General features: G+C 35.0%; 1 protein-coding gene across 3 annotated transcripts in view; it reads right to left on the bottom strand.

Annotated features, from left to right (window-relative positions):
* DTHD1 (death domain containing 1) overlaps window positions 1–13,544 on the bottom strand; it is a 71,204-nt gene extending 57,660 nt beyond the window's left edge. For 2 of the 3 annotated variants that reach the window (XM_065544856.2, XM_065544857.2), the window contains exons 1-3: window positions 10,700–12,751; window positions 3,953–4,283; window positions 956–1,135 (exon numbers count right to left, since the gene is read on the bottom strand). In XM_065544856.2, coding sequence (XP_065400928.1) covers window positions 956–1,135; window positions 3,953–4,283; window positions 10,700–11,370 — 1,182 coding nt within the window. In that variant the 5' untranslated portion in view covers window positions 11,371–12,751. Of the gene's footprint in view, window positions 1–955; window positions 1,136–3,952; window positions 4,284–10,699; window positions 12,752–13,159 lie in introns of those variants that run through there. The other variant, XM_065544858.2, reaches the window with a different exon arrangement.
* Window positions 13,545–19,840: the final 6,296 nt, after the last annotated feature.

Genomic DNA, 19,840 nt, shown 5'->3' with positions numbered 1-19,840 from the left:
AACATTGCATTTTATAAAATATTTATAATGTATAAAAGAACACAGTATTTGGGCCCTTTTTACAAAGTCTTTCTGAAATATGGGTTCCCTGTTTTATGTTATAAATAACTAAGAAACAGACTTAATTGCAGGCAACAAAATGACCTAGAAAACAAAATAGATGTTTTATAATGATTTCTAATTAGGACTATTATTAGATCAAGTGATCTTTAGAAACTAGAAAAACATGACTTGTTTCTTTTCACATAAGAATGGTTAAAAATAAAACATAGCTAAGATGATTCCAACATTTCAAAGTTCATGGAAAATATCTATAAATAAGTTATTTATTATATGTTTTCTTCCTAATCGTTCTTCTTCACTTACCACTTACATTAACAACTGGAAGAAATAGAGAGGAGAGCATGGGAGGGGAATGAAGCTAGACGAACAGAGAATATTATTTGAGGAAATAAGTCTTGAAAAATATACATTTACATGCCCTTTGCAAATAGTGTTTGTATATATTAAATCCTTACTCCCAGAAAATGGCTGTTTCATAATTAAATATAACCAAATATTTATTATAATAAATATTGTAATTGATTGTCCTCTTTTTTGCCATCCTCTCTGATCAAAATCTTTGAATTATATGAATGTTCCAAAGTCTGTCATCAATTCTTTCAGTCATGCAACATAAATTTTCCCAATAAATATCATAAACAAAACAACACAACACAAAAGACTAACTGCGAAAATCTTTTGAATAAAGAGAAGATTTATTTTTTAATAATATTTAATATGCTCAAAATCATTACATTATTGCTAATATCACTATGTATTAGGCCATTACAACTATATAAAATAATCCATTTATTGTTATATTAAATATTGGTACCTTCTTTGTTGTTTAGAACCATGCTTGATGACCCACAAAATCTATGAGCAGGAACTCACCTATTTTTAATATGTTTACCTTTAACTGCACAAGTACTGGAGAGGTAAAAACTCCTGGAGGGTAACTTAAGGATATTCGGGAATCCATGCTTGACTTAAGAGTGAGGCCTTTCTTTGTTACTGTGAACGACTCTTTCTTTAAACAAGACACAACAGAAAAGATACCCAATTTGTAAACTTTTACTGAAGCACAAGTCCCCTGTATGGAATAAAGAACATTAAAACAAGCTATAGCACCGATTTGAAAAATATTTGCTGTATAGACTCTATGGATTGTCAAAAAAAATCTCTACACTCTTTATTTAATCACCTACGATTTAAAATGATTCCAGGAACCTAAAATGGATGGTTATTTTATGAGATTAAGTAGAAATCGGTAAGAGTTTCTCAAATTTGGACTACAAAATAAAAAACAAAAGTAAACATATTTCTTAAATTTAAATTAAATCTTCCCCCAAAATTGTGCGAATAATGGGCAATTATTTTCAGTGTTTTCACAAATATTATTGTTCCTAGAATTCTAGCCTCCATTAGTGAGAATTGATTTTAAATACTGACCTTTATCCAAAACATTCAACACTGTTTTAGGGAATCCTAAGGTCTGGAAATCCATTATTTGTGTAGTTGGCTTAAACACTATAACACCTGTGCTGTCAGCAAATTCTTTCTTCTAACAGCTCACGATAACTTAGGTTCCCCAAATAAAGTCATTTTCTCTATGTCTCTCTGTGTAGTGGGAGCAAATGACTAAGATATTTGTGTTTCTTTTCATATAACGACATTCAAATTTATAATGCATATATACAGACACATACTGAAGGTTTTTTATTGCACAAAAGGCAACTGCGTACATAAATGAAAACAAAATGATCTTTTCCTATAATCACCAAAGCTTAAAAGAAGGAGGCAGAGTTAGAAGTAATTTGGTCTATTCATACTTCCCCAAACAGCAGCCAGGCTCTGCCCCAGCATGAGTGGATAATCACGCTCACATACACAAAAAAACATTTCAGGGACAATCACAATGGAAAATAGTCTACCATTTGAAAGCTGACTAAGGAAGAGATTTCACAATATCGCTGAATGAATCTGTCTCTGGGAAAATTCAGGGCATGGTGAATATTATTAATTGGCCAGAGGGAAAATTGTGAGAAGTGAAAAAGAAAGATCTTCTAGAAACCAATGGTGGTTGCTGTGCACTTCGATCATATTTGATAGATTCTGAAAAGCCAAAAAGGTTTTTAAATAATTAGAAATTGAAAATGTCATACGATCCACATAAAAATTTGGAAGTAATCCAGAGTTTAAATATTTTTCTTACTATAAAGAGAAAAATTCATGCCTGTATTTGTTATGATACCCAATGATTCCCTCTCTCTCTCTCTCTCCTTCTCTCTCTCTCTTTTGTTTTAATTATCCATTTACTAAACATTTTCCAAACCCATTTTATGACAAGTGGGCTATGAGCAGTTTTCGCTTTTATTGTGATAGTTACACAGACTGGCCAAAATTTAAGAGCTCCAATCGAGGGCAATGCTGACTAGACTATCATACCTAGAAACTTCTGATACTAAATATAAAATGTATTAGTTGCAGGAATTGGAGTAAGTACATAGAATAGGCTTAGCTTTCATATTCAACTATAAAACCTTATTTGAAACCCAGAGAAAACCAAAATCACAAAATAAATATATAACAAATAATTCCATGTATATATGGATTTTTTTTACATTTATTCCCTGCCCTCCTCATCAAATGACAACTTACATAAAGCTGAAAAAGATAAATATTTTAATTGCTTAAAAAGAAGTTAAGTGGCCCAAAGAAAAACTTTAAATATTAGTATCCCTAAACTCCATACTAAGTTTATTATTATTATTATTATTTTTTTTGAGACGGAGTTTCACTCTTATTGCCCAGGTTGGAGTGCACAGGTACAATCTCGGCTCACCGCACCCTCTGCTTCCCGGGTTCAAGCGATTCTCCTGCCTCAGCCTCCCGAGTAGCTGGGATTACAGACATGCACCACCAGGCCCAGCTAATTTTTTATTTTTAGTAGAGACTGGATTTCTCCATGGTGGTCAGGCTGGTCTCGAACTCACGACCTCAGGTGATTAGCCTACCTTGGCCTCCCAAAGTGCTGGGATTACAGGTGTGAGCCACCGAGCCCAGCCTCCACACTAAATTTAACAGTTATTATATTCTCTCTTCACAGCATATGAATTTGTGATCATACAGAGCCTCAGAGTTATTACAATTAAAATCTGACATGAAAATGATGATTTATCAACAACTAACATGTATTTACAGGCTTCTTTCTCTCTTCATAAGTGTATTATCTATTTAATTCTTATAACCATACCAGGTAGACACTATTATCATGTTTATCTCTCAGATGAAGTCACTGAGTCACAGCAAGGTTACATAATTTTCCCAAGTTCACACAGCAAGAAAGTGTAGAAACCATATGTCAAACCTCACCAATCTTCTTCCACAGGCCACATCTTAACTACCACATATACTTTCTTCTATGTATAGACCAAATTTCATTTCTAGACTTATTAACAATCTCAAGGCATACACACACATACACAAATTTTTAAGTTTTTTGTATATTTTCCCAACCCATGAATAATAACAATTAAAGCTACTATCATCTGGGGATTCTAACATTCTTAAATTTAGACAAGGGTCCATCATATTAGAAATGTTGGTCTGAAGTTAGTCAAAAGCACAAAAGTAATTAAGCCATGATTTTGATTTTGTTTCCTAGGTGAAAAAAAATAACATTTGGTAGGTGTTCAAACCAAGCTCTCCATTCCTAACTTTGGCTAATCATTTCCATCCTTTGATCTTTATTGATGGCAATAAATTGTGAATGCTCTGGCACAAATCCAAAAATCCTTCCATTTATTACTAGTGGAGCAATTATATCTACACTACAGTCTATTAGTCTGAGTAATATTTAGAAGAGGAGCCAAACAGCAAATGTAGATATAGCCAAGAATTTACTAACCTTATAACCTCCCTTCATTCCTTCCAGTGAATTTGGGTTTAGGTAACTTGATTGAAGGTTTGTGTCACACACTTTCACCATGATATCTCTGTAATTTCCTCTGTAACGTGCAGTAAATGGAATTGCAATGCCTATTGGAAATGGAATTCTCTTTTCCTTATCTGAGCATTCAATAGTTACGACGTTGCTAACTAACTCTTCATTATCACCCACTATTAAAGAACTCATGTTATTTATTATCCGGCATTCCAGTTGTTGTAGAACATATGATGGTGCTGTAATATAACAAGACACTTGGGGGTCAGTATCATCACTCAGCACATCAAGATACCTGAAGGGGAAAAAAGAATGTCATTTTTCCAATTATTTTATTTATGTACTTTACAGCTAAATGCAGAAAAGCACAGACTCTAGATCTACATTGTCTTGGTGTGAATTCCAGTTCTGATCAAACCTGTGACCTTGGGCAAGATCCTCAGCCTCTCTGTGCCTCAGTTTCCTCAATGGTAAAAGGGTGATAATATAATAACTGTCTCATGGGAGTATGAATTGAATTAAATGAACCATTACATGGGAAGTAATTAGAGCTATGTCTGGTACACCATATGTGTTATATATATCAGCTATAATTCGTTTTGCTACCATTGTTATTTAAGCAATTGATTCATTCCACATTATAAAGCTGAAGATTGCTGAAGTTTCTTGGTAAAATCAGTACTAATACTTGAATAATTTCCTCAACTGTGAGGAGAGGGAGTCAACATATATGAAGTATTGTAATTGTCTAAACACACTAGATCAAATGATGATGGTGATTATATATTTTTAGAAAAGCTGAGAAAGATACAAAAAAACTGTAAATTTATCATTAATCATAATAATTAGGCAAAGATCACTTACAATCTCCCAAAAAATCAATCCAAAATTTTATTTTGATCATTCATTTTACTCTTTTTAACCATCAAATTTGCCGAGGATTTGAGAGTCATAGATTTGAATTCAGATTTGAGATCAGTCACTATTTACTTGACCTTGCAAATTAATAATTTTTATTAAAATAGCTAATATTTTACTGCTTTCTATTAAGTAGTTTTTAGGCTACACACTATTCTCACAACTATTGTATCAGGCAGGTGTTACTAATGTAACTATTTTACAGATAAAAACACTGAGGCTTAGAAACTGTAACTTTCTTTCAAAGATCCCACAGATGGTAAATTTTAGGACGGATAATTGGCTCCATCTAGCTTTAATGTAAAAGTCCAAACTCTTGAATATAATATCATAATTCCTTAAATCATTCAAAAATGCTGGTTACTTTATTCATTGCAAATTGAAACTAACATCTAATTCATAATAGTGTGAAGACTGAATGCAATGAAACACTTAAACATACAATAATGTGTTGGCCTAAGAAGTGTGCTCAATAAATGCTGGTTTTCTACATTAAAATGACCAACTTGAGTTCCTCTTTTTTTACTACTCATTTATACCAGTGAAATGATTGAAATACTGGCAATGTTGAAGAGAAATAAGAGGATCTATATTTAATAAAGCATTAATGTCCAGCTCTACAATAATCAGATTTTAGACATTTTTCAATTACTGGTGAATAGAATTATAAAGTGCAATTTAACATAGAAATCCAAAAAATATGTAGAAATTGCAGAGAGAGTCATTGATTTATGTTTACAATTCTAAACTCATAGTTAGAAGGAATAGAAAACGACTCAGCACATTGTTCTGCTTGAGTATTCTTTGGTGATGGTGATCAATGTAATTCAGAAAACGAGAAACATTGTTTAATAGAGGATACAGTGACCCAGCATTGTATAACTTTAGGAATGACTCTCCTCTGTGTCTTGGAAACCATATTAATACACTTTTCTTCCAGGAGTTATGTTTCTCAACTGACAGATGAAGTAGGACAAGGAGACTTTTAAACAGTTCCATTCTCTCTAGCCCTAGTGGAATAGATCTAGACTAGACACTAAAATACAGTTACATGGTAGTTACCAAAACAGCATGGCACTGGTATACAAATAGGCACATAGACCAATGGAACAGAATAGAGAACCCAGAAATAAAGCTAAATACTTACAGCCAACTGATCTTCAACAAAGCAAACAAAAACATAAACTGGGGAAAGGACACCCTATTCAACAAATGGTGCTGGGATAATTGGCAAGTCACATACGGAAGAATGAAACTGCATCCTCATTTCCCACCTTACACAAAAATCAACTCAAGATGTATCAAGGACTTAAATCAGACCTAAAACCATAAAAAGTTCTAGAAGATAACATCAGAGGCCCAGCACGGTGGCTCACGCCTGTAATCTCAGCACTTTGGGAGGCCGAGGCGGAAGGATCACCTAAGGTCAGGAATTCAAGACCAGACTGACCAATATGGTGAAATTCCATCTCTACTAACGATACAAAAATTAGTTGGCGTGCTGGCAGGCACCTGTAGTCCCAGCTACCCAGGAGGCTTAAACAGGAGAATTGCTCGAACCCGGGAGGTGGAGGTTGCAGTGAGCTGAGATCGTGCCACTGCAATCCAGCCTGCGGGAAAGAGTAAGACTCCATCTCAAAATAAAATAAAATAAAAAATAACATCAGAAAAACTTTTCTAGACATTGGCTTAAGCAAAGACTTCATGACCCAGAACCCAAAAGCAAATGCAACAAAAACAAAAATATATAGGCCTTAACTAAACTAAAAAGCTTCTACACAGCAAAATAAACAATCAGCAGAGTAAACAGACAACCCACAGAATGGGAGAAAATCTTCTCAATCTACATATTCGACAAACGACTAATATCCAGAATCTGCAAGGAAATTCAAACAAATCCACAAGTAAAAACAAACAATCCCACCAAAAAGTGAACTAAGGACATATATAAACAATTATCAAAAGAAGATATACAAATGGTCAACAAACATATGAAAAAATGCTCAACATCACTAATTTTCAGGGAAATGCAAATCAAAATCACCGTGCAATAACACCTTACTCCTGCAAGAATGGCCATAATAAAAAAACAAAAAAGATGTTGGTGTGGATGTGGTGAAAAGGGAACACCACTTTACATTCCCACCCTCAGTGTAAAAGTATTCCCTTTTCACCGCATCCACACCAACATGTTTTTTATTTGTTTGTTTTTTGATATGAATGAGAAAATAAAACGTTTGTTTTTCCATTCCTGAGTAACTTCAGTTAATGTTCTCCAATTCCGTCCAGGTTGCTGTGAATGCCATTATTTCATTCCTCTTTATGGCTGAATAGTATTCCATGGTATGCATATATGTGTGTGTGTGTGTATATATATATAATATCTAATATATTATATACATTTCATATATAATATATAATATTTATATAATATATAATATATAAATATATATTATACATAAAATATTTATATACAAATATAATATATAAAATATAATATTTACATATAGCATATAACATAAATATACAATATTATATATAAATATAACATATAATATTTATATCTAATATAACATAATATTATATAACATGTATTATATATATTTATATATAATATATAAATATAAATATATAATTTATCTTATATATTATATAGTATATATTTATATAACATTATATAAATATATAACAGGCCTATTATATAAATATATAAATTTATATATTATATAAATTTGTATATTATATAAATGTATCATATAAATATATAAATATATATTATATAATAAATATAATTACAAATATAACATATTATATAATATGTGATTGATTATATAATCATATAATATTTATGTAAATAAATATTATATAATATATAATATTTATATATAATATTTCATATATTGTTATATATAATATGTAATTATATATAAGTATTACATACAAATACATTATATATTATATAAACATATAATATATAATATACATACATATATTATATTATACATAATATTATATAATATATAATTATATAATATAGTATATTATATATCTATATGCACACACACATATATGTATGCCATGGAATACTATTCAGCCATAAAGAGGAATGAAATAATGGCATTCACAGCAACCTGGGTGGAATTGGAGAACATTACTCTAACTGAAGTTACTCAGGAATGGAAAAACAAAGATTTTATTTTCTCACTTATAAGTGGGAGATAAGCTCTGAGGATGCAAAGGCATAAAAATGATACAATAGACTTTGGAGACTCTGGGGAAAGGGTGGGAGGGAGGTGAGGGATAAAAGACTACACATTGGGTACAGTGTACAGTGCTCAGGTGATGGGTGCACCAAAATCTCAGAAATCACCACTAAAGAACTTATTCATGTAACCAAACACCACCTGTTCCCCTAAAACCTATTGAAATAAAAAAAAGAAAAATTTTTATTAAAACTTTAAAAAATAAAATACAGGTATGTAGAACATGAAGACATACCAGTTAACAATGGACTGCACATATAATAGTGATCCTAAAAATTATAATACTGTATTTTTACTGTACCATTTCTATGTTTAGATATGTTTAAATACACAAATACTTACCATTGTGTTATAGATGCCTATAGTATTCCGTATAGTAACATACTTTACAGTCTGTGGCCTGGGAGGGATATGCTATACCATATAGACTAAGTGTGCAGTAGGCTGTACCATCTAGATTTGTGTATGCACATTCTGCAGTGTTTGCATAATTGACAAAATCACCCAACCATGCATTTCTGTGAACATATTCCCATCTTTAAGTAACCGATGACTGTAATCACACTGGTTTATTCTAGCCTTATTTTCCCTTTTTGTGTACACCAGGACAGCCAGGAAGAGATAGGTTTCTTTCAGAAAGCTATCTGGGTTTATCACACACATCTTTTATGTGGCATGATAGTTTCCTAGGCCAAGGGATTGCAATGAGTACTCAACTTCTCAAATACACAAGCGAAGCACAATTGGTTTGGGTGCTGCAAAGAGGAAGTCACTAACCAGGAAACACCTAAAAGAGGTGTTAGAGGGAGTAGTTCAGGCAATGACTCATTAACCGATGCTTTGAGTCATTTCTGAATGTGAGAATATGAAGCTTCAATGTTTTTCTCAAGTGAAACAGGTAACCACATATAGACTACTTTAGCAGTTGTTTTGTCAGAGCAGTAGTTCTTACAAATCATGTAGGTCTATCATGCACTGAATACCCTCAAACATAAAATTCATCAGACTCTGACCTGTAGAAACATTACAGCCAAATTAGAACCACCTCTTCATTTTATAGCAAGATAACTAGTGTCAAGGTGAGTAAAATGACTTGCCTAAGGTCATAGTCCTCAAAATGGTATCATACACCTGAAAGGGCATCAGCATATCACAGCAGAGATGGAGGTAATGGAACAATGGTGGTAAGTGGCAGGTGAAGAAAGTGGGAGTTTTTGGAGCTAAAATAAACTAATAGACTAACATTTACCTGGTGTGAATATCTGAAAAAGTGGCCTGGTGTTAGGTCAGTTAAGTGATTTTCTCATTTGACCTTACCAAATAATCCCAGGATGTATATATTATTTCTACAAATAAGAAAATGAGGCTAAGAAATGAAGCAAGTTGCCCGGGGTCATAGAATTAGTATATAATAAAACAGAAAGTGAAATTTAAGTTTGTCTGATTCCCAAAACAAATAATTTTTTTTCACTTCTAAGCGTGTTATGTTTGTCTGGGAAAATATGGGTGTGAATATCTTATTTTATATGGACAAATAGGGCCTTATTACCTCTTTGCACAGGAGATAAAATTTACAAAATAGATGGGTCTTTCTCACTTTTTTGAAGTCATGGTCTCCTAGAGAATCTGATGATAGTTCTAGACCATATCCAGGGAAATGAAATAGGTCTGAACATACACATTCAATTTTAAGTACCTCCCAAAGTTCATCCATGAAATCCCAAGAGTTCTACAGACACAGGCTTAAAACTCATAATGATTTTCTTGAGAATATAAATAAAGTGAATCCAAGGATAAAACATTCTCTCCAAATCTTCTAACTCCCTACAGTCTTCTAGTTTTTGTTACTATAATTGAAATAGTAGTAATTTGCAAAGTGTTCATGATCTGGACAATTGATCATTTTAACTACTTTCCTGTCTACTCAATTCCTTCCTCTTTAAAAAAAAGGTAATGTGTTTCCTAAAGCTATAAGAAATACAGCTTTAAGATATATAACAATATTAATAATAGTGGCCATATAAATTTTCATAGGAGTGATTCAAGCTGAATTACTAATTTACAATATCTTTGGGAGATATGAAATGGAAATTTTATTCATGTATAAATACTATGCATGTTGCTATAGTCTAAATGTTTGTGTCTCCTCAAAATTCATGCAATGAAATCCTGGCCCCCAAGGTGATGGTATTAGGAGGTGGGTCCTTTTGGGAAATGATTAGGTCATGAGGGTGGAGTCCTTAGGGATGAGATTAATGCCTTTATAAAATAAGCCCAAGGGAGCTCATTCACTTTTTCCACCATGTTAGGACACAGCAAGAAGCCACCTCCCAGACACCAAATCTGCCAGCACCTTGATCTTGGATTTCCAAGCCTCCAGAACTGTGAGAGATAAATATCTGTTGTTTAAAAGCTACCCACTTTCTGATGTTTTGTTATAGCAGCCTGAATGTACTAAGACATGTACTGACTATAGAAACACACATATAAGTAGGCATACTTAAGCACTTCCCACATTGCATTTACTTACTCCTTTTCCATTATGTTATTCTTGTGCTTTATATTCTCTGAATCATTGGGAAGAGTACTATTTATGTATTCCTTGGAGATATCACATATTATTGAGGACGTGGTCATCTCTTCTCTTGGGCTTTCTGAGGTTTCTTGAATTTCTCTCTCTGTTGTCTGGATTATGCCATGAATCTCTTTCCTGTTGCCATTTATGTTCTCAACAGTCGTGTGTTCTATTTGTTTATCATCTTCATTTTCTGCATTATCTGGGAACATTTTGTTCTGTGACTCTTCTTGCCCCAGTACACATCCTTTTAGTGATGTATTGTTTTCTTTTTCCACTAATGCTGAACTCACATGTGTTTTATTTTTTTCTAACTGGACCTGGTTTGTGTAATGACTGTCCTCTCCATTTGTGGGAGAAACAGTAACTGTTTCTATGACATTTCGTTCCCCTCTTGCAGCAATGTCTGCTGCTTTGGTATCTTGAATGGAGGACATTGTCTGCTGTGGAGTACATTCATCATGCATGCCGCATAAATTACACATCTCCTTTTCTTCTTTCTTTAGAAGTGCAGCAGTGCTCCCCAAATGTTCAGTTATTTTTATGAGGCAGTCTATGAAAGTAACGATTTCTACACACACATACATAGACACACAAAGAATAAATACAAAACTAAACCAAATCATGTTTCTGCATTGCCATCTAATGAAACATGGCAAGATAATTTTAGAAACCTACAAAGACCTTTTCTGGGCATTTAAGCCAATCTCATGAAGGAGAAGTAATTGTACAACTGTCACTCTTTTAACAATTGTAGGATTGAAAACAAACCACTTTTAACATGGTAGCAAAGAGTAAATCTAATCCCTCTTGCTTATAAAGATATTTTGAATATTTAAAGACAAATGTCATAACTTCTCGCTCCTCCAATAAGAACTGAAGTCAACATCTCCCTCAATTGTTTTTCATTTGCTATGATTTTGAGAACTGTTCTTTTACCACTGGATGTACAATAGTTTACCAATGATCCATTTAAAATGCTGGGCTGAAAATTAGGTGAACACTTCAGATGTGGCTTGGTTGGCAGAAACACCATAACTCCATTATTTCTGCCAATGTAGATGCTACGTTTTGGAGCCCAGTTACTACTATAAGAATTGGATTAGGTTCATATTATTCCTCCTGATGAATTTGTGATCACTGGAAATTTTCAAATTAGTCCTTTAGAGAATAGCTCTGACCATACCAATTCTCTGATTGGAACGTGAAGTGACTTTTCAAAGCCTGTTAACTCAGGTCAACCTTCTTCATTCTGGAGTAAACTCTCAGTATGGTCAAATCTGATATAATCTCTCACTCCATCATCATTCTTCCCATGCTCCTATTTGTTCATCCTGCTTCTCCTCACTACTGAGGTCACCTGATGACTTCTTGCAGGCTTAGTGCCTCTCTAGTCTTTAGAATTCAGTTCTAAACTAAAGAATATGTAATTTAAGGCCCCATAACTTAGTGTTTTTAAAACCATCACCAAATCATCCCTTCGCCAAGTCCTTGCTTTTTTCTGAATATATATTTGTCTTGTTATGTTGCCAAGGACCATGTTCCATTCCCTCCAGAGATTAAAGGTCTGATTTTGGGCTGCAGCTGATGGCGTCTCAGTCATGCCACCTTTGGAAAGATTTCCCTGATGCCCACTATTTGCCCTTTAGACTGAATTTCTTAATATCATCTACCCTGGATTTCATCATAGATGGAACCTGCCCACTTATCTTGATACTGTATTATTTAGAGTTGAATTTCATGATGCCACCTAGATGCTTATCTGGAGTAACTGTTGTTATTTAGGATTATATTCATCAGATTCCACATTCTTCCTGCCCTGCTGTACTTTTCCACATCCATAACTGGACCTATTCCCAAGAATCCCTCTCCAGCCTCAGTGTATACGGATCCAATTCCCTATCCCAACCCACTCCAGTCTTCCCAGGAATTTTGCAATTAATAAGTCTAAGCTCAAATGACCCTAGAAATAGAATATTATATTCTGATTAAAAAAAAAAAAAAAAAACTACTAGCTCTGCCTCAAACTAGGCCTGTATTTTCCTGTCTCTTAAGTCTTGGATCCTACAAAAAATACCAACTCTCTATTTCCTGCTGCATAAGTCCAATTCACTCTTTAAGCTTCAGCTTAAATACTACATTTTTCTAGCAAACTTCTCAATTCCCCACCCTACAGATGGGATTTAAAATGCTTCTGAAGTCCAAAAGCACTTCATTCAAGTGTTTCTAATGGGACTGGCCCCAATGTCCCTGGCATTATTGTGCATTTGTCTCGACTTATTTCTCGTATGAAATTGTTAGTCTCTTGCGGACAGAAACTCCGTCTTAGCCTTGTTGGTATGCTCATAGTCCCTCTCAGATCTTGCCCTAATCAATATTTCTTAGAGAAAGAATAAGTTATAAAAAAATACTTGCCTTTTCTCCAGACACATTGATTCTCCTTGTCAAGCAGCACATGCAGCTGCTGGCAGGTGGAATGCAGGGTGCCTGCGGTGTGCTCCAGCAGCTGGTGAAGGGCCCTGCTGAGCTCCTGACCCAGAAAGACCACAGTGGCCATCCAAGTGGCCCCACCAGCCCCCTCACAAAGGTCATCACCCAGGAGTGCCTGCTTTAGCATCTGGTTTTGTCTCCAAATCTGCTTCAATATTTGGCCCAGTTTCCCTGAGCCCATGTATTCCGTATCCATTTTATGGTCCAAAAGTGGTATTTTCTCTCCTGCCAGCAAAGCCTAAAGGTTTTGCAAATTCAAACTTGGTGATGGTTATGTCTCCTAAACTCTAGGAGATGATCCAAGTCAGCTAGCCAAGCACCTTCTCACAACATAGTGGTTTATTCAGTTTGGTGTTGACTAGTGAAAAGTTACTAGGTGACCAAAGAAGGGGCGTTACTGTACCGTGTGTGCTACTGTGTACAGAATACATTAATCACTGGGGTAGAGCTAACTCACACGATCCAACTCTCTATGTGAGTTTTACTAAATCAATATACTGTGGAAGTCCCAAGTACTTTTCAAGTTTTGAGGCAACAAAATATGGATTCCAGGTGGGATAAGAAGTTTATTAATCAAAGGTAAACTGTTAGAACAATATTGCTGGCAGGATTCCTGTAAACTTAAAAATATTTATGAATAAAATAATGTGATGTCTGATTTGCTTCTAAATAATCTGGGAGCATAGGGGTTGGTAGAAGTATAAAATGTGCTGTAAAAATTAATAAATGTTGAAGCTGGATATGGTTACACATGGGGTCTTGACAAGTCACTCTAATTAATGTGTATATGTATAGTATTTTTATAACCAAGAGTTTAAAAAGATTCCTCTACTGGAGCAGAGCCTATTACCATTGGTTAGGTAAGTATAATTAGCATCTTCTTATATGGTAAATCTGCAGAGACTGAGATAAGAACTTGGCCTCTAATAATTTCCCTCTAATTGGATAAAAATGCCCCTTCACTGAAAGAAAGCAAACCTGAAGAGTAGCTTTCTCTAAACTAGCAAGAAGTCTTTACCATGTGTAATTAAAATTCAGATACAACAAGCTCTCCCCACTGCTGCCTGTCTGCCTGCCAGCACATCATATATGGGGCTATGCAATACAGCACTTGGGGGTATTTGGAGTAAACCAGAACAGTCTGCCTCCCTCTCTCCAATCCCACTGCTCAAGGAAGGGAGAACACACACCCACGCCAAAGGGAGAGGGCAGTGAGTACATTCCAGAGAGGCTCATGTTCCCTCAGGGGTACTGGAACAAAATGAAAGCTTTTCAAAGGGAAGCCGGAGTGCTTCCCTCCCACAGGCAACACATTATCTCATCTTAAGCCCTGGAGTTCTAAGAGCTACACTCAGAGCACCTGGAAGACAAGATGGGAAAAACAAGCCCAGAGAATAAATAATGAAGAATGACTGCCACTGCAGTAAAGACTGTCAAAACCTCTGAAGGAAAAGGAAGGGAGCAGTATTGAGCGACTGGTGGCTGCGGAGTGGAGAGGGGCTCCTTCGCTATTATGTGTCTTATTTTTTCAGTTAACTTCTGTTCACTGAAAAGGGGACCTTTTTTGCAACATGAGTTCCTATCACTTCATGGATTGGATCATATGAATCTTCTCAAACTAAAGACTCACTCATTCATTTTATTTTCTTTCTCTTACTCCTTAAAGAGATGTCATTCTCAAAAATAATGTAACATGGGGCCGGGCGCGGTGGCTCACGCCTGTAATCCCAGCACTTTGGGAGGCCGAGACGGGCGGATCACAAGGTCAGCAGATCAAGACCATCCTGGCTAACACGGAGAAACCCCGTCTCTACTAAAAGTACAAAAAAAAAACTAGCCGGGCGAGGTGGCGGGCGCCTGTAGTCCCAGCTACTCGGGAGGCTGAGGTTGGAGAATGGCATAAACCCAGGAGGCGGAGCTTGTAGTGAGCCGAGTTCGCGCCACTGCACCCCAGCCTGGGTGACAGAGCAAAGACTCCGTCTCAAAAAAAAAAAAAAAAAAAAAAAAAAAAAAAAAAAAAATAATAATAATAATAATAATGTAACATGGCTTTAATTCAATGCCTATTTTGAAAACTCCTGTAGCATTTACTGTGGGACAGGAATTAAGTGCTGGAGGTCAGCCCTTTTTAGGACTTCAAGAGACAGGTGCATGAACAGATTATTAAAATAAAGCTTAGACTGTGTTGAGAGCTAGAGGAGAAGTATAAAGAAAAAGTATCATAAAAGCTTTGAGGAGTTTAAAAAAAAATTCTGCTTAGAGGCCTGGAAAATGTTTGAATTGGAAACTAAAGGATAAGCAGGCTATAGAGTAAAAGAAAAAACTATTCCAGCATAGGAAATAATATGATCAAAGTCCTGGTGTCATGAGATTACACAGTAGGATCAAAAATGTAAAAATATGGCTTTGGGGGAAGGTTCAGTTAATGAGTCAAGAAAAGTGGCAAATGAAGAGTTCAATAATTGTGGAGAGTGAGGAGAAGAAATTAGAATATTGGTTTACAGATAAGAGAGAAATTGAATAGATTTAAATCAGGCTGCAATGTGATGAAATCTGAGCTGCAGAGATGCAGCTGTATTAGACAACAGAGATATAAGAGTTAGGAGGCTTGAAGGTCTGTACTAAAACAGCAATAGAGCAGATGAAAGAAGGGGATGGCATGAGAGGGGTTTTGAAGTATAGTGGATAGAACTTACTAAACTTACCAAACCATCAGATTATAGGGAGAGGACTAGAAAGCACTGAAAATGCATCCATTTATTTATTTGAGAAATAAATATACTAAGAACTATGCTTAGTATTAGAATATGACTAAAATATTTAATTTAGGTGATTACATAGACTATAAAACTATTAAGGAATTTAAGAGGGACATTGGGCTTGATGGGTAGAAAATTTGTTTAATTTTAGATTTGTTGAGTTTGAGGTAACTCAGAAAAATTCCTTAGAATGTGTTTGAAGTTTAAAAATTAGAATAATATTGGTATATTTGAATGTCATCAGTAAATAAGTGGTACATGAATCCCTGGAAGTAGATTAATGGAGAATTTACCAGGCACATTTTAAGTATTGAATAAAACTGATCATGAAATGCTGCTTGATCACTTCAGCAATCTACATTTATTTCTAGATATGTGGGAAAATCCTTTCTCAGGGAAAAAAAACAAACCCAGACATTCTCTTTGTTTCATTCACATTTGCTATCCTCAAGTTTAAACTTGTTCTCTGTTTGGCTTCTTAGGAACATATAATATTTGCAAAGTGAGACCTACCACAGGCCACGCTGCATTTACTTGTTAAAACATGCATCGGCATGTTCCTGCACCTTGTTTTCCATTAATTGATGTCACTAACCACAGAAAGAACAGACATTTGCAGTCAAGACACCTACAGAAGTTCACTGCAGAAATTCATCTGAATGGTTTTAACATTTGATTATCATCTTCATTGTAGCTACTAATTATTATGACTCCTTTTACTTTCTTACTGAGAATTCAGTGCTTCCATTGACGTTAGCTTGCAGTCTTGAATTCATACCATTATGTGGTCAAAAGACAATAGTTTTTCTTAACATTAAAAGTATTCAAGTGGATTAGAAATAAAAATCAAATAGTAGGATAGTTCCTGTTTACTACCTAAAGAAATAAAAATATGCAATAGGGCTATCAATGACAGGCTATTAATTTCAAAGGAAGTGAAGACAATAAAGTTTTAAAGCGTAATGAAGAGTGCTATTTTTCATGGCATTTATAGTGGGTAGTGGCGGGTAGGTCAAATGTAAGCAAAAGAGTTATGCATGCCTGAAGTATTATGAGTCAATGTTATTAGTTCTATAATGTGATTTTATTTTCATTGAATTTCTGTAGTTGCCTACATCAGAGACTTTGGTACTTAGAGTCCAGAATAATTGTTCCCCTTTTGAACATTCATATTGAATGTCTGGTCATCTTTTGTCTGTTTAAGATAAACTCATGCATTTGGATGATGAGTGGATGGAGAAGGAAAATAAATTGTTTTCTTTTTGTTGTGTTTTTGTTTTCTTTAGTAACTTTTGCACTAGTAAAATATAAATTATACATTCAAATTTTTAATGTGCTTATCAATTTTAAAATGTTTTCAAAGACCAAGTGGTAAAAATCAAAGCTGCTAACACTTCTGATTAAACAAAGTAGATTAGATATATATTCCATATCTGATTTCTAGCTAGATGCCCTGGAAAGGATAAAACGATATACAAATCCCAAAAGATAAAGAAAATGGGTGATAATAGACAAAAGATGTCAATGAACTCCTGGAAGACTAAAAGCAGATGGGCAAGTAGTAAATAACCAAACAGAGCTGAAACCTAAGCACCCAGACAGTGGAAAATAGGTGAGTTCTTGTCACAGAATCTCAGCAGTTCCTGGAATTAGAGACAGTTAGGACCTCTGAAAATAAAGGTGAACTTAGGGCTGTAAACAGGTGTTTTTGTTGAAACTCTGTTTGGAGAGCAGGTAGATTCCTAGAGTCCTCTCTTCTGCTCCAAAGAGCCAGGCAACAGTCTCTCTCCCACCCATCAGAAGCTAGAGACTTCCTCTATGAATAAATGGGGGCAGCAAAGCTCAGCAGAGCAGAGAGCTGGAGGGGGTGCTATGCTGACAATGAGGTTAAGTGAAATTCTACAACGTTAAACTATGAGATCCCGCTCTATTCTTCTGCTCAACTCCAAGAACACAGGCTGGGAAGCATAACCTCCCAGGCAGAAAACGCAAAGTTTCCTCCACGGAGTAACTGAACACTCCATGAGAAAAACCTACTGACAGTGAAACTTTCAGTGTCCCTCTCCCTATTTCCAACCCCAAAAGCCTGCTCTGCCCCCGTCAGATCATCCACAGTGAAGCTCCACATCATATAAAGATTCCAAACTAGGCTCTTCATGCCTCACTTTAAGTGGAATAACAACCAAGGAGGTCGGGCATTTGAAAAAGCCTCTAATATAAAGCTAGAGACTAAAGTAAACAAACACAACTAAAGAACTTGGGGGGAAAAAAACAGAACTTCCCTGTGTTTACAGAGAAGAGAAAATATCAAATGAATCTATAATTAGCATGTTCAGAGTCTAGGATAAGAAAAAATAATGCACTCACAAGTCAAGAAAATATTTTCTTTAAAAGGGGAGCATTACGGCAATGAGAAAAGACTCACAAAAATTAAATTATGATAATAGAATTTTCTTAATATGGGAAAGAAAAAGCGGTTTAGTAAATTCCCCAAAACATCAAACAAAAAGACAAAGAGATGGACAATAGGGGTAAAATGGAGGTTAAGAAAATTAAAGGTTAAATCCAAGTGGTCCCACTAATATGAGTTCTGGAAAGAGAAAACAGAATGAATGAAATTATCAAGGAAATAATATAGAAATATTTCTCAGAATTAAAGTATATGATATTCTAGACAGAAAGAGCCCAGAACAGTATATGCAAAAAATAATCATAACCAGTCATATCAAATTCACACCAAGGATCAACATTCCAGTAGCCTCCAAAGAGGGAAAAAACTGTCACATTTAAATCAAAAGGCATTGAACTTCTCAACAGCAACACTAAGACCTAGCAAATAATAAGTGATTTCAATATTCTGAGGGAAACCTCTTTCCAATTCAGGATTCTTTTTCTGCCAAAAAATCATTCAGATGTGCAGAGAAAGAAAGGGCATTTTCAGGTAGGCAAATGTCAAACGATTTATATCCCGTGTACCCATTTTTGGGAAGCCACTCACATGAACTCTATCACAAGCAACAGAATGACACAAGAAAAACGTAGACATAGGAGTCAGGAACTGGAAAATCCAGCAAAAGAGAGAGAGCTAAATCAAATGCTTTAAATGATGTCCCAGAGCAACAGCAATGCTGTGGTCCTAGAAAGTCCCCACTCCAGACTGCAGCAGTCACCTGAGTGCTTCAGGAGTCTGTCTGCAAGCAGAAGAAATTGAACTGACAAATTAGCTGATGTTTTAAACATTTTAAGAGAAATTTTACAATTCTATTAGAGAATTGAGGACAAGAATTGTTGATAACTTAGCAACAGAAACGAAAGACAATTATTAAAACCAGCAAAAACTAAATTGTAAAGAAAAGGATATATAATTATAGTGTATCGTATAGTTCTGTTATGAATAATATTGACATAGCCACAATAATAAAGATGTCCATAATTACTTTAAAATAAAAAGTGTCATATATGTGTATTATTAGGATGGGCATAGGAGGCATGTACACAGAGAATGTATATAGCAGCATGGATACAAGAGAGCAAAAAGTCTTATTTCTACAGCAGGAAGTCAAATATTTAAAAATAAATCAAACATTTAAAAACAAAGAAAAACTATTAGGAATCTGGAGGTAAGTGCCAGAAGAAACTTCCAAAAAGTTTAATGTGATTGCCTCTGGGAAAAGGCATGGGAAGGAACTAGGCAACTCCTGACTTCCAGGAGCTAGCCTGGCACCACCAGCAAAGCCCCGGGGTTGCTGTCAGCTGTCCTGGTACTCACAGGTAGGTGTTAGCATTCTGTTGAACATTAAAAAAAAAAAAAAAAAAAATCACATGACATCATCTACTATGATGGATC

The sequence above is a fragment of the Macaca fascicularis genome, chromosome 5 (genome assembly GCF_037993035.2).
Source record: "Macaca fascicularis isolate 582-1 chromosome 5, T2T-MFA8v1.1".
NCBI lineage: Eukaryota > Metazoa > Chordata > Mammalia > Primates > Cercopithecidae > Macaca > Macaca fascicularis.
The sequence above is the reverse complement of the archived record's forward strand: the minus strand, read 5'-3'. Positions and strand labels throughout refer to the sequence as shown.